The 13,434-nt window shown below is 40.9% G+C and overlaps 1 protein-coding gene across 1 annotated transcript in view; it reads right to left on the bottom strand.

Moving 5' to 3' along the window:
* Positions 1-13,434, bottom strand: part of LOC117811359 (serine/threonine-protein kinase 32C) — a 114,035-nt gene that overhangs the window by 34,906 nt on the left and 65,695 nt on the right. Inside the window, 1 exon segment of the mRNA XM_034681594.1 lies at positions 6,672-6,823. Within this exon segment, the coding sequence (XP_034537485.1) occupies positions 6,672-6,823 (152 nt within the window).

Here is a 13,434-nt window from a genome sequence, read left to right as displayed (position 1 = left end):
CTTAAAATATGAAGCCCATGTGTAAGTGTTAAAAACTGTAGTTCATCGAGGAATGGCTTAAGGCTGGCTGCAGAAACACCGGAGACCACACACACACCCATCCAAAAAAGACGATCTTTACAGCATAAATAAACATGTTTACAGCCTGGTTCAATAAACAGTTTAGGTCTGAATACCTAATTTCTCTATCAGCACAAACTGTATGGGGCTAAAAAAATGTATAATTCTGTATTTCTGAAGACATTAAACTTACGAGTTTTGCCTCACTAAGGGCATGGCTGACTTGATTTACAGGCAGGAAAACTGTAGCTGCTGGTGAAAAGGCAAAAGGCCTGCCACTTTACCTCACACTAGCTTGGACAAAGTTTGGTTGTGTTCAGCATTCCCTATATGGCACCCGCTGATGGTTGGCTTCATAACAGCGCTTCAGGAACAGATGGGTCCATTTTTTGTACAGTCTATGTTAAACAAATCCAAAGTATTTGTTTGTAACATGAGTCCCGCCCCTGACAAGGCAAATAGCCAATCTTAGCTTAGGATTTCATTTTAGATCAGATTTCAAGGGGGGCCAGTGCCACCCATGGCAACCTCTCTGAACACTTCCCTGAGCTAAACAGAGTCAGGCGAGCTTTGAGGGAGAGAATTAAATTATTATTGACTTTTATGAAGTTGATTTAGGACAGAGACTCTAATTTTGATACATGGTTTGTTAAAGTATTGGCCTTCCTAGATGAAAATAAGAAGTTTCCTTTCATATTTATTTATTTGTTGTGTATTTCTTTCTTTAAACAAGTTTGACTATATCCCCAAAACAACCCTCACTGTTTCTGAATCTTGTACAAAGGCTGGATGCCAAAACACGTCAGCGGTGTAAGGGTCTTACATGAACATTTTGTGACACTAATAGGACCTCAAAGTTAATTTTTTCCATCCTTCTCTTGTCACATATTCTTATTCAGCCTGTGAAGTATGTGCCTTTGCTCCCTGCACCTTCACACTGTGTTTCAAGAGGGCCAGCTGCACAGGCAGGCGAGCAGTGAGGAAGCTTTTTGAAATGATCTGTGATTTTTATGAGGTTGATTTAAGGCTGAGCCCCCTCACAGGGCTCTATTTAACTGCTGACTGGGGGTGTACAGGCTAATTTGTTCCACAGTCTCCAAAGGCCTTATTCCATCCAGGCCTGAAATCAATATTCCTAATGGAGGTTGAACACAGCACATCCATCCTCGGCACTCCTCCACCCGCTCACTCGCTCTCTCGCTCTCTGACTCTGATGAAGGGATGGACAGCGAGCGCAGTGTTACGCTCCTCCATATGACTCACCCCAGTTGGGTTTAGTAACCACAAAAATCCTTTAAGACGATCCCGAGGGACTGTGTTTAAAACTTTTTGACGACAGCTGACCCAAGCTCCCCTCTGAGTCTGTTTGGTCATGATTCATTTCAGCATCTCAAGGCCTTGAAGGAAAACCAATGCAGAGTGATCTGTTGTGATGTAAGGCTTCAGGCGAAACCTTGATTTCACAATGAAGCATCACACTCCACAAAGCAGGAGATGTAGTTCATTCCTGCTGGTTCTCCTCTGTTTCTAGGCGGGGTGGACGACCTCCGAGGTTTCAAATACACGCCAGCGAAAGGAGAAGTCAGCATCTTCCCATGTGTCATAAATCTCTACAAGACTTTGTGTGGATTTGCTGTTTGCAGCAGATGATGCTTAATTTTTCCTCCTCCAGGGTAATCCATTCAGCGCACCCTTGACTCCTACACATCATTTCCGTGCAGCAGCGGGGGAATGGTCGCTGCAATTACTGTGGGCTGCAAAACTTGACATCCGCCCAGCTTAAGGCAGCCTTCAGCAAGCTGATGGGATTCGGTGTGGGCTTTCACAGGGTTGCTTCCTAATGAATTTCCTCTGACGCTCATGTACGAAGCCGTTCAAACGCGGGATTCAGGATGTCTCAATGAAAGCAGCTTCCAGACTGTGTGTGTGAGTATGTGGAGGTAAGAGCAGCGGAAAAATCGTACAAATCCTCTTAGTCTGACCTGTTCTTTCTTGACAAACAAATCAATGCTGCATACTTCCTCTACACTGTCTCACCCCCCTCTCCTCTCTCTGTGATGTAGGAATCATTACTTCTTCTGAAATCTGTTTGCTGTGTTTCCCTGGATCCTTCTTTCTCTTCTGGATGTCTCTTTGACTTCCTGCTGGCACTGCATCAAGAAAGAGGCGGCATTTCTCAAGACTTGCATCTCTTTCTGTTTTTGTTTGTTTCAGACAATAGGAAGTTCCCCCGAAACCTAAGCTGGTCCATCGTACAACCATTAATAACGTCACGCACCAGAATGTGTAATGCTCTGTTTGAGAAGCTTATGATCTACAGGGACGTGGTTAAACAGCAAAGCCCCGCAGTGAACCAATTAGGTTCCTCGTTGTTTTACATTGTGGGAGACGAGGGGGAGCTGAAGCAGTGTTCTCATCAGTCCTGTCTCATTACCTGCCCGGCTGAGACAACGTCTCATGCTGCAGCTAAACGAAGACACTTTCTCAGATGCAAACAGGTGCAGCGTTCTGCTACTGTCACACACAGATGCTCGGAGTAAACTAGGGCAGAAACAACAAACTTAGCATCGACTCAAGCTTTAAATTGATTTCCTTTAAACCTTGCTGTGTCTTCTCCTCTCCACAACCTGAGACGAGACAGGAAAACTTCCTCTGAGGCATAAACTTCAGTGCTGCAAGAACACAGAAGGCTCCGGTCAATCTGTTTATCTGATGGAGATGAACTCGGTCAGTATTTACACACTGAGGAGATCAGATTTGGTATTCTGGAGCATCGTTATTCACTCTCTCAGGGGGCTTAAGATGGACAGTCTGGTGATGCTAACATTAGAAACATCAACCCAGCTGCCTAAATGTAGAGTCTGCACATGCTTTACTAACCGACTCCACAAAAACAGCTGAATTCAGACTCTGCGACACACAAATGACATGATGATCACAAAAAAACTGCCCTGCTCTCTCGTTTGAAATAACTTTATCATCACAATGTGATCATATACAACCTGAGAACAAACCCAACGCTTTTCAGTATCAAGCTTCTCACCCTCACCTTCCAGTGACATAAAGGTATCTTGATTGTTCAATAATTAAGGATGTATTTGTGTTTCTTTTCTACATTTTAGGTTTATGTGTGTCTCTATCTTCAAAGTATCGCTAACACGTTTAATTTACGTCCAGGAAGTGCTCCCGTTCTCACTTTGGTAGACTATTAGCCAGCTGTTTAGCACCCTATCACTCTCTTGTCAAGCAACATGACAGCAATAACGACATCCTGCTGAGGACGAGTCTTGTCTTATGGCTGTGATGCAGAATTGACAGTTTCCTTCTGCTTTTAAAGAGAGATAATTGAATATAAGTAATGAGCTGAACACTACATGAGCACTACATACTTGTGCGTTGATGTGTCCGTGTTGTTCAGCAATACTACAGTGTGGTCTCTCTGATAGTCGGGTCACCTGTTTCTGGCCCCACTAAGTTTGCTGTACTTTTTCACAGCGATTCTGCTGCATATTATGTTAATTTAGAGCTGATACATCTTGCTGTTTATCACACAGTAATTATTACAGGGAAGAATAGAGAGGACACGACAGAGGAGATGACATATACAGCTGATGTGCAGCAATTCAGGAACTACTGTTAATGCAGGAAATAGAATGCTGCTGAGCAGACCAATCACAGGGCTTGCAGTCTGCATCGATCACCGCGTAGTTACATTTTGGAGGAGGTGTGCATAGGCCTCTGTACCAGGTTTTAGACTGATGACTTGGACTTGGATGCCAGTATCAATGGCATTCAGACTGAAGATGGAGAGAAGGACTCATTCCTATTTACTGATAGTCTGTTGTATTTATTTTTTGTGCTGGGAGTTTACAACAAATGCCTGCAGGAGTAGTGCAGCATGTGCAATGTGTAAAATAACTAAGGAAAGGATGGGGACAAACTCTAACTTTTAAAAGACATCTAGCAAGAAAGATGCTTAAGTTGTTTGGACTGTCAATAATATCTCTGTATGTAAGCTGCTAGCCGACATTAGCCTTTAAATAACTTAGGTTTGTTAAATTCTGGTTAATAGCAGGTGGGTTGCAAGTATTTTGTATTATTTATAAGATACCTGCAGTAATTCCACTGCAACAGAATCGATAAGAGCATCTCTGCATTAAGAGAGCATCTACGAACAATGCACAGAGCTGTAACATCATTGATAATTTAAATCTCCTGACACGACAAAAGGATAAGTTAGAGTTGAATGTTAATGACAAGCAAAGGGTTGGCATGGACAGCCTGATCTCCCATATCAAATCAAATCAATCCACAGAAAGGAGTCCAGCCCATTTCACTTCTGCCTGTTGACACTTTGGCAAAAAAGTTAGTTTATAACTAAACATCAGGTTAATGTTTACACTTTTTTTCAGCTGTTAGCAGAGCAATAAGATGAATAATTTATAGGGAAGAGGTGGTTATGGCTCATTGGAACCCTGACAGGGTTTGGAGCAGTAATAAAAAGTACATATGGTCACCACACTAAGAATATAGCTGTAACAGATTGCTTACGATACTTTATCTCCTACTTATCAGGCATTTCACCCCAAGACCTATTCCTCTGGATACTGGCTGAGAACAAAGGGATATATTAGACATAACAGGATCAATCAAAGTGCAGATTTGGAATCTGCAGCAGTAAGAAAGTCTGCAGCAGTAAGAAAGCTAAGATGAGACAGAAAAACTCTTAAAGATTTGAAGTTGGAGGCTTAACAAACTCTTTTTTTCGCCTTGCAGATAGTTCTTATTATTCATCCAGTTTTCTATCACCGTACACTGAGGAAAAGACTTGAATAGAGTTTGGTGCCTCCAAAGCATTAAAGTAAATATTTTAAATTCAGTACCTTTCTGGAAGCAAAGAACAGCTGTTGTTGGACCTACTTCCTACTGCAGAAAACTGTGAACTATTGACAATGTGTCCTTCGGATTATCACGAGTACTTTGGGCTCATTGTTATATTTTTCCAGTGTGAATTTTCAAAGCTCTTATCAGAAGTGGCAAAGTTCAGTCTCACTCCTTTGTGCCAGAGTGGAGATAGAAATCTCAAATACTTGGCAAATAAAACCTACTCTCTTGCACGCATGGATATCACTGGAGGTGTAAAAATATGTAACTTGTAATAGCTGTGAACTGATCCGTTAATGCCAACAAAACTAACATATAAAATGAAAGCTTCCCTCATTATGCACCTTGCTTAAGTATTTACCTCCCTTGGACATTTCCATATTTTGTCATGTTAAAACTGCTCATTAAACTGAGTTTTAATGGGGTTGTTTTTAATGAAGCATAACAAAAAAAAGTCTGTAGTTTAGAAGCGAAGCGGGGGCATTATTTCATGGTGTTCATAATTATTTACACTAGAAAGCTTTGGCTTCCCTGTTGTGATATACCTGAGACTAATATCAGGTACAAGGACTAGCCCTCAGGTTGACTCTAACAGATGTCTGCTTCTAAAAGTGATCCTCCTCGGTCTGTTTGAATTCAAGGCTGTTGGAGCATCAAATGTGGAAAACTCCAAGACATTTTGGAGAGTCGCTAAGAAGAAATTGCTGAGTTTGTGAATGTTACAACTCTGTGGCTGATATGATGTCTATCAGCTCCCAGCGAGACAGACAGACCCGCTCTGAAGCGTTTCTGTGAAGCCGACATAAAAAGCAGAGGGAGGAGGTGTGAAGTGTGAAACTTCTCATTTCCATGTTGCTGCAAGGGTTCCGTTTTTTTTCCACTAATGGCCATTTGATTGGATGCAAAGTATGAAAGAGAGAGAGGAAGAGAAGCACAAGGAAAACTAGAACACAGAAGGCTTTGGCAGCTGTACGCTCCTGCAGGGAATTAAACTCTAAAAAAATACACAGGCCGACGACTGTACGCTCATTAAAATGGCCTCAGTTTGTTCTAGTCGAGCGGCTTCTCCTGCAAGCAAAAATATCCTGCAGATTAAATCATTCACAACTTGGTGACGGGATGAGCCCAGGACACAAATCGCTATCTGCACACCATCAACCCCTCATAAGATCCATGAAAAAGAGAATACGCTGTTTGCACGTGCAGCAGCTTTCTAGCACTTACAGAGGAGTAAAGTGCTGTGTGCAATACGCCTTGAATGTTGTGCAAGGCCCCCCAATTACATTTAGAAAAGGCGTCCCGCTCGGAGATGAGCGTTGAATAATGAAAGCAGCCTCAATTCCCCCACATATATCATACTCAGGGGAAGAGCGAGGTCATTTCAAACCGCGGTAATTATCAAATGTGTGCTAGAGAGAATCACAGTCAAAATTAATATCCCAAAATATCTCTCCAGTGTTTAATTCTTTCTTGACTTGATGCAGTTGGTTTCTGGAGGAAGATTTGTTTCAAGCATTAATGGAACTTTTCTTGCACTTAGCTCCAAATGCATAAAAAGTTAAGTGCATGCATCACAATATTCACAAAGAGAACATCTATTTTAGGACTTCAGACTTCAGAGTGAGCATGCTCTCTTTGGTAAATACACAAACTGCACAGACAGACAGAGCAGGCAGGCGACACACGCAGCGCAGACCACATTGAAAGTGTAAAAACAGGATAGTCACCAGAGATTTACTAAAAAAACATGTTCAATTTCCTGAAGGATCTCAAGCTCTCTAAAGACGTTTCGGACCTCATCTCTCTCTATGCACTGCTGTTTGTTCATGTACTTCATGGCGTACATCTTCTCCGTGTCCCGTTTTTGCACGATGCATACCTGCAGAACAGAGAGAAAGAGAGGGAAAGAAGTCTTTTAGTGCAGGATAAACATGATCAGGAGAGTCTGCATGTAAATCTATACAATTACAATCAAACATTCTGAAATAAACACACATATCTAACAGTGGACTTGTGGAGGCAGGCGGGGGAGTATTACATCACTGCTGACAAGTTTCAGCTCTTCAGACGCAGCCCATGCTGCCATGTACGTCAAATAAGTCTTCAAACAGCCCACGGCCGCGTTGTTGTTGATTAATGCCATCGTCGGGACAGACACTCTGCACTGACATGCTGAGAAGCTCTAATGAACTTCATTTTCAAACACAGAAGTTTGCGGCATAAACCACTTCCAAACAAATCAGCTCATTATGTATTTATGAGTTTGGTGGTTTTGTCAGGAAGTGGCTGTGAAAGGTCAGCGGCAGGATGGGACTCAGGAGAGGTCGGAGTCATTACAGTGACATTAAAGTCAGACTGCAGTCATTAAACAGATCAAGTGTCTGCTGAGGATCCCGCCTGCAGACAGACAGGGCCTTTGAATCTTAAGGGTATTTTATATTCCTTGTTAGTTTTTTTGTGCTTCCATGAGGGTAATACTGTGGGTTCTTTGAAATACATTTGGGGTCTACATGACCGCAAGGTAAAAGAATTAAACAAAATACTTTAGCGTTGCTTGTTTTTGCCAGCAGCCTTGAGACAGGCTATGAAGATTTCAACTGTCGACTGTCGTCCTCTTATTCTGAAAACCTCTTTTATTGTCCTTTTAATGCTTTTATTTAATTATGCATTTTTATTTATTTATTTATTTATTTACCCTTAAAAAAAAACTCTTAAACAAAAATGTACTGGTCTATTGGCACACCACTAAATTCTGTTTAATTTATGTTTATTCTTTTTAATCTCACCTTGTATTCTCTTTTGCATTGTTAAAATTTCTCCTCCCTGCTGTCAAAAGGTTTACTTTGTTATTGGAACCATGCTTTGTTTGTCAAAAGCACTGTAAACATTTGTTTTTAAAGGTGCTATATAAATAAATAAAGTTATTATCACAACAAAATACTTGATGGCAAATATTCTAAGAATAAGTTCTTGTTTTCTGTCAGTGTGTCAGCCATCCGATCACCCAGCTGTTCAATCCACCAGACTTCATTGAGTAAGTTAGTAATTTCTGCTTGAAACACAGGAGTTACTGATCTACAGATGACTTAACAGCTAGTTTGACAAGTTTCAGTGTGTAAGGATGTTCCGAAGCAAAAAATGTCCTAGTCACCTAAATGTAAATTTAAAGTTTGACTAAACCATTAGTCTTTAGATAAGAAACTCTCAAGAAACGGTCAAAAATTAGCACAATTCTCTCCAACACGGCTAAACATGAATTACAGTATTTGTGAGTAAACCATGGGAAACTGGTTTGCTGGCTAACAAAAGCAGAGTTGGTAGCCTTAGGCCTCCTTGCAGGTTTAATGTCCACGTCTGTGCTGATAACACATAGCTCTGGTTGAGTGGTTTAATGGCAGTTTAACCAGACCCAACCTACACACAATTTGTGTGTCTCCATTGTCTTACCTTACAGAGCGTAAGGTGAGGTAAAACCGTTTGTTTCTGTTCGCGTCAAAACAATGTGGCTAACAAAAAGGTCTGTCCCTTTAAGGATCCTTTTACTTTCAGACTCATAGTAAGAGTGTATGCCTGTCAGGATCAAACCAAGAACTTTTCCTGGACTTACTTTCATTGATCAAGGATTACAGCTTTTTAACATTAAAATTCCAAAACATGTAAAAGTAGCACTCAGGTTTAAAAATGCCAGGAATCCCCTTTAAAGCGAGACAATTTTGCGTTATGATAAGAGGGTAATAATTTTTTTTTTAGAAACAGTGAAATGATAGACCTAAGTTTTAGTCTATCTTGTTACAAACTCATCTGCAAAATGTAGCTTGACAGACAAATTGTTGCTACAAAGGGAATCTTCATGGCCTTTTCCAGTGTGGAGGAAGAGGAATACAAAAACCAAACGACTCAGTCTGCATTCTGTGAACATGTGGTATGGGTGTATTGTGCTGAAGAGACAATCCTTACATGTGGCCTTACAGCAGACTCCAAAGGGTGCTAAGATTACATTTGCATAAGTAGGGATGCCACCAACGCTCGACAGTCTGTAAAATGCTGAAGTGAGCCTGAGGGAAAACATTTACAGTCGCGTCACATTTAAAAAGACTAACAAGGTGCATACAAATATTGTGAGGGTAATTATTTCCTAAAGCAGGGATGCAGAGACCAGTGTTGTTGAGATAGAAAGCTACCAAAAGATGGAGAGAAATATTTGACTGTATAATATAAATAACTGTGGGACAATGGCCTGTTCTATATGCTCCAATAAATATGTTGGCATTTCAATTTGACTTAAGTAAAAAAAGACCTCCAACATTGTTTAGTGAAGAAAGAATATGTGGAGTTTTCAAAATCTGCTCTAGTGGCCACCTTTGCATTCCTTGTCTTTGGGGATTTATGTTCCATACTTTAAGAGTGTATGAAGAAATCTGTCCTCAAAGTTGTTTTATGTAAGAAACCCTACTGGTTTACTTAACTGTGCAGAAGTTTGAGATGCATTTTCTTAACTGAGAGTGATTAGTCATGGAAACATCCTTCTTCTTTCTTGTTTGTGTTTCTGTGGATTTTTTAAACCTCTGCGTGAGCGTGACAAAGACTTGAAAAAGAAAAAAGTGCTGCTGTGACAGCAGGGCAGCAGAAAACATCATTACTCATCCTTGTAATACACTTAAAATGTACCAGCACTGGCTCAGAGCGATCGTAAGGGTTCGGCGTGGAATCTCATTACTGAGCACCTGCATGTTAAAGCACTCTCTGATTTTCCTCTTTAACGTTATTTCTCCTCACATTCTGGCTTTCTGCTGCCGGTAAACAAAGTGACTGTGAAACACTCACCAGAGACAGAAAATTCACATCATCATTCACTGTCAAAACACATCAGGAACAAATCTGAAGCTGCTGCTCTAGCCTGAAAAAGAGTCACAGAGTGAAGCACTTGACCATCCTGTGAAGCTTCAAAACTAAATGGTCTCCTGATGTTCCCGTCAGAGACAGAATGTCTTGTATGATAAACTCATAACGAAGGAACAGGTCACTTTATTTTGTGAACCAGACAGGTAATCACGTCACAGGGGATATTCTGAAGCAACTCATTTCTGAGTCGTTTGAACAGAAATTTAAATTCCTACCCATCTAGACTAAAAGTAAGAACACACTCAGAAAACTGTCAAATTAAGCACAATTTATTCAATAGGGCTGAACACAGGATCACACAGTCTGTGGGTAAACAATGTCTAATTGGTTTTCAAACTGTGGCTAATGCTCCAGCTGGTTTAACTTGATCTTCATTTTCTAGATCAAAATACTGCCAAAACACACCACGCCACGATGTATCATGTGTCATTTGTGCTCGCCGTTTGTTTTGTACCTCAGACAAATAAAAAAAACATTGCACTTGTCTTTCCTTCCATAACGGGAAGATGATTGCTAAAGAAGAGCTCAGGAAAACAGATTGCAAAAAGTCAGTTCTTCAGCAAATCCATGTCTGAAAAACAAACGTAAGATACAGTTTGCTAGCCCGTGTGAGCTCGATTCAATCTTGCAAAAACAAAACTTGACACTTCCTTACCCTGGGCTTATATCTCAGGATCATGTTTTTTTTCTCAAAGCAACGGCCACGTTACACCTCTGTCTGACATTAAAACACTTTTGACAAGGAAATACTTTAAAACACTGACAATCAAACTCAGATAACACACCACGGTACACTAGGTTTCCACACAAACAGGGTGTGTGATGTGTTGGATGGGTTTGTTTGTCCTGTTTGATAGAGGCAGACAGAGAGGACCCTCATGTCAACCTTTAACTTTATTTTTATTTTATGACCCCTATAATTGATTAGTGCAGTCATTATGTATATATTGCCTGACTGGCCTTTGGATTTGTGTACAATCATCATAAAACTGCAGTGTTATTTATTATGTCAAGCTGTTAAAATGTCAATGACCCTTCAGTCAATTAGCTACCATCAAACGCTGCTTTACACATCACAGCACCCACCCCAGCTTGACTTTTCCTCATGTGATCACTCTTTAAGTCTAACAGAAGATTATTTTTGAAGCGTGAAGTTGTTTACTACCAAATTATTGAGATTAAAAGAAGCTTCTCTGACACAGATTCCCCTCTGCAGTGGTGGTTTCCTTACTCGATTGAAAAGAGTTGAACAAAAAATTTAAGAGTGAACTGAAGGAGTACACGAGGTGTAAAAATAGACGTTTAGTGGGTGGCGACAGGAGGAAACCTGTCACTGTGTAAAAAACCATCTCTTTAATTGTGCTCATGGTTTTTCCCTGCAGCACACAGAGCTCAGTGAGTGTAAGTCTGATTCTCCTGTTTCCTCTGGATCTCCTCCAAACAGAGGCTCGCTCTTCTTCTGTCACTTTCATTAACTGAAATACAACATGTTCCTCCTCCTTCATAGAGTGTCAGATTAAACTGAAGAGGAGAGTTTCTGTAAGGGAAGTCCCAATCCCGATCTGAGTCATTAAAGGCTGAGTTCACTCTGCTGACACAACTTCAGTTTTCTTAGTTGAAACAGCTGCACACTGCATCCGAACAGTCCATTAAAACTATTCAAATCTATCTAATTAACCTTACATCTGTTGTCAGAGCTTAACAGCTGAAACACTTTGCAATCACAATCTTTGATCTGCATTGGCAGTCCTGTCACTATCTGAAATGAAAGTTCATTGTTTCCTGCTGTTGTCTTTTCTACTACACCGTAAATGGGCTGCAGGTGTAGCTACAGGAAACACTCCACAGCAGTTCTGCTGCGTACACTGTCAGTATTTGTCCACAGCAACAGAAATAGGAAGCCAATCCCTCAAAAGTCGACAGCCTAACTGAGCGTCTGCCTTGTTCCTCTGCAAAGTATCTGTGTTGTGCATGTTTACAGGCATGCAGACTCTCTATGTACAGCAGTCACTGTGCATTGTGCATGTACGGCAGGCCTCCACTGGGCTGCAGGTTTGCGCAGTGGTTAGTCCTGTTGCCTCACAGCAAGAAGGTTCCTGGTTTGAATCCCCAGTTGAGCAGGTTCCTTTCTGTGCATGGTACTCAAGCTTCCTCCCACAGTCCAAAAACATGCTCTAAATTGCCCGTAGGTGTGAGCGTGTGCATAAATGGTCTGCCTCTTCATGTTTGGGACCCCTTGAAAACGAGATGACACATCTCAAGGGGTTTATCCTGATGAGAATATATTTCAAATCAATCTGTGGTCTGGTGAAGAGCAGCAATGATGTGATATCAAACAGGCTTTTCTGTCAGTTTAGAAATGAAAAACAAGAGTGGTGAGCTTTCACTTTGCATCAAGTGACAAAAAAGTAGCAGCACTACTTGTTTCAGATCATCTGCTTGTCATCAAACGCCCGGTGATGTGACTATTTTATATGCCCACATCAATATTGTGATTTTGAAACAATGCTTTGTGAAGCTTTACCTGAATGCACCTTATTTTTTCAACATCATGACACCCAGAATATTCAAATATATATATTCCCATAGCTACTTAATACTGTTACTGAACGTCAAAATGATGAGTGCATTTGTGGAAACGAATCAGTGACAGTTGCACTTTGCTTCTGCTGCAGTTACAGGCGTGCAATATGATGATATTACAATGTGTTGACTATCCGCCAATGCAGAGAGGTTGTGCTATCAGTCGACACTGCATATTCTGCCCGGTATACACTTCTCTGCTCACACACAGATGCTTCCAAAGTTGCTTTTTTTCTCACCAAAATCACACTATTTGGTTACAATCTGTTTCAAGCCTTCCCTGTAGACACACAGATGAACCAATCGTAGAAAACTGTAGGTAGTGCATTAGACTTCTTATTCCCCTTCCCTTTTGATTCCCAACTAAGCAGGAAGCCATGAAGTGAAGAGCAAGTCTCTTAAAAGAACTTTACATTGATAATATGGAATTAGTTTGGCTTTTCTTTAACCAATTTGCAGAGTTTGAATAAGCCATGTCTGAAAATCAGATGGCAACACAATTCATATTTTTAACCAAATAAGAAACTGCATCCTAAAGGGATGAGCGTTGAGGAGCAGAGGCAGAGTTGAACAGCAAAGCCCCACAGCAGTCAGAAGAGGCAAAACCAATGACTTCAACTCAGACATCTAATGAAGGCACTTGTAAGAACACAAGTTACAGCGGGAAGGAGGCATTTGGCCTTGTAAAAGCTATGATTGCCATCAACCCTGTGAGAAACAAAGAGTTTAAAAGACTGTTGGAAACAGCTGATCCGTGGTACAAGCTACCCTGCCGCAACAAGGCCATTCCATGTCTAGACTTTAAAAATTATGAAGAAATAGAACTCAAAGTTCAGAGCATATTTTTTTACAACAACTAGTGACCTGTGGTCTAGCTACAGTCTTAGTTAAGTCTGACAGTTCATTTTACCAACATCTGGAAGCTCTGCAGGGCGACATGACTGTGCTGAAAATTAAAAGCTTGCAGAATCACATTTATTCACAGGAAGTTTGGACATTTTTATT

Source organism: Notolabrus celidotus, chromosome 4 (assembly GCF_009762535.1).
Source record: "Notolabrus celidotus isolate fNotCel1 chromosome 4, fNotCel1.pri, whole genome shotgun sequence".
Classification (NCBI taxonomy): Eukaryota; Metazoa; Chordata; class Actinopteri; order Labriformes; family Labridae; genus Notolabrus; species Notolabrus celidotus.
The sequence above is the reverse complement of the archived record's forward strand: the minus strand, read 5'-3'. Positions and strand labels throughout refer to the sequence as shown.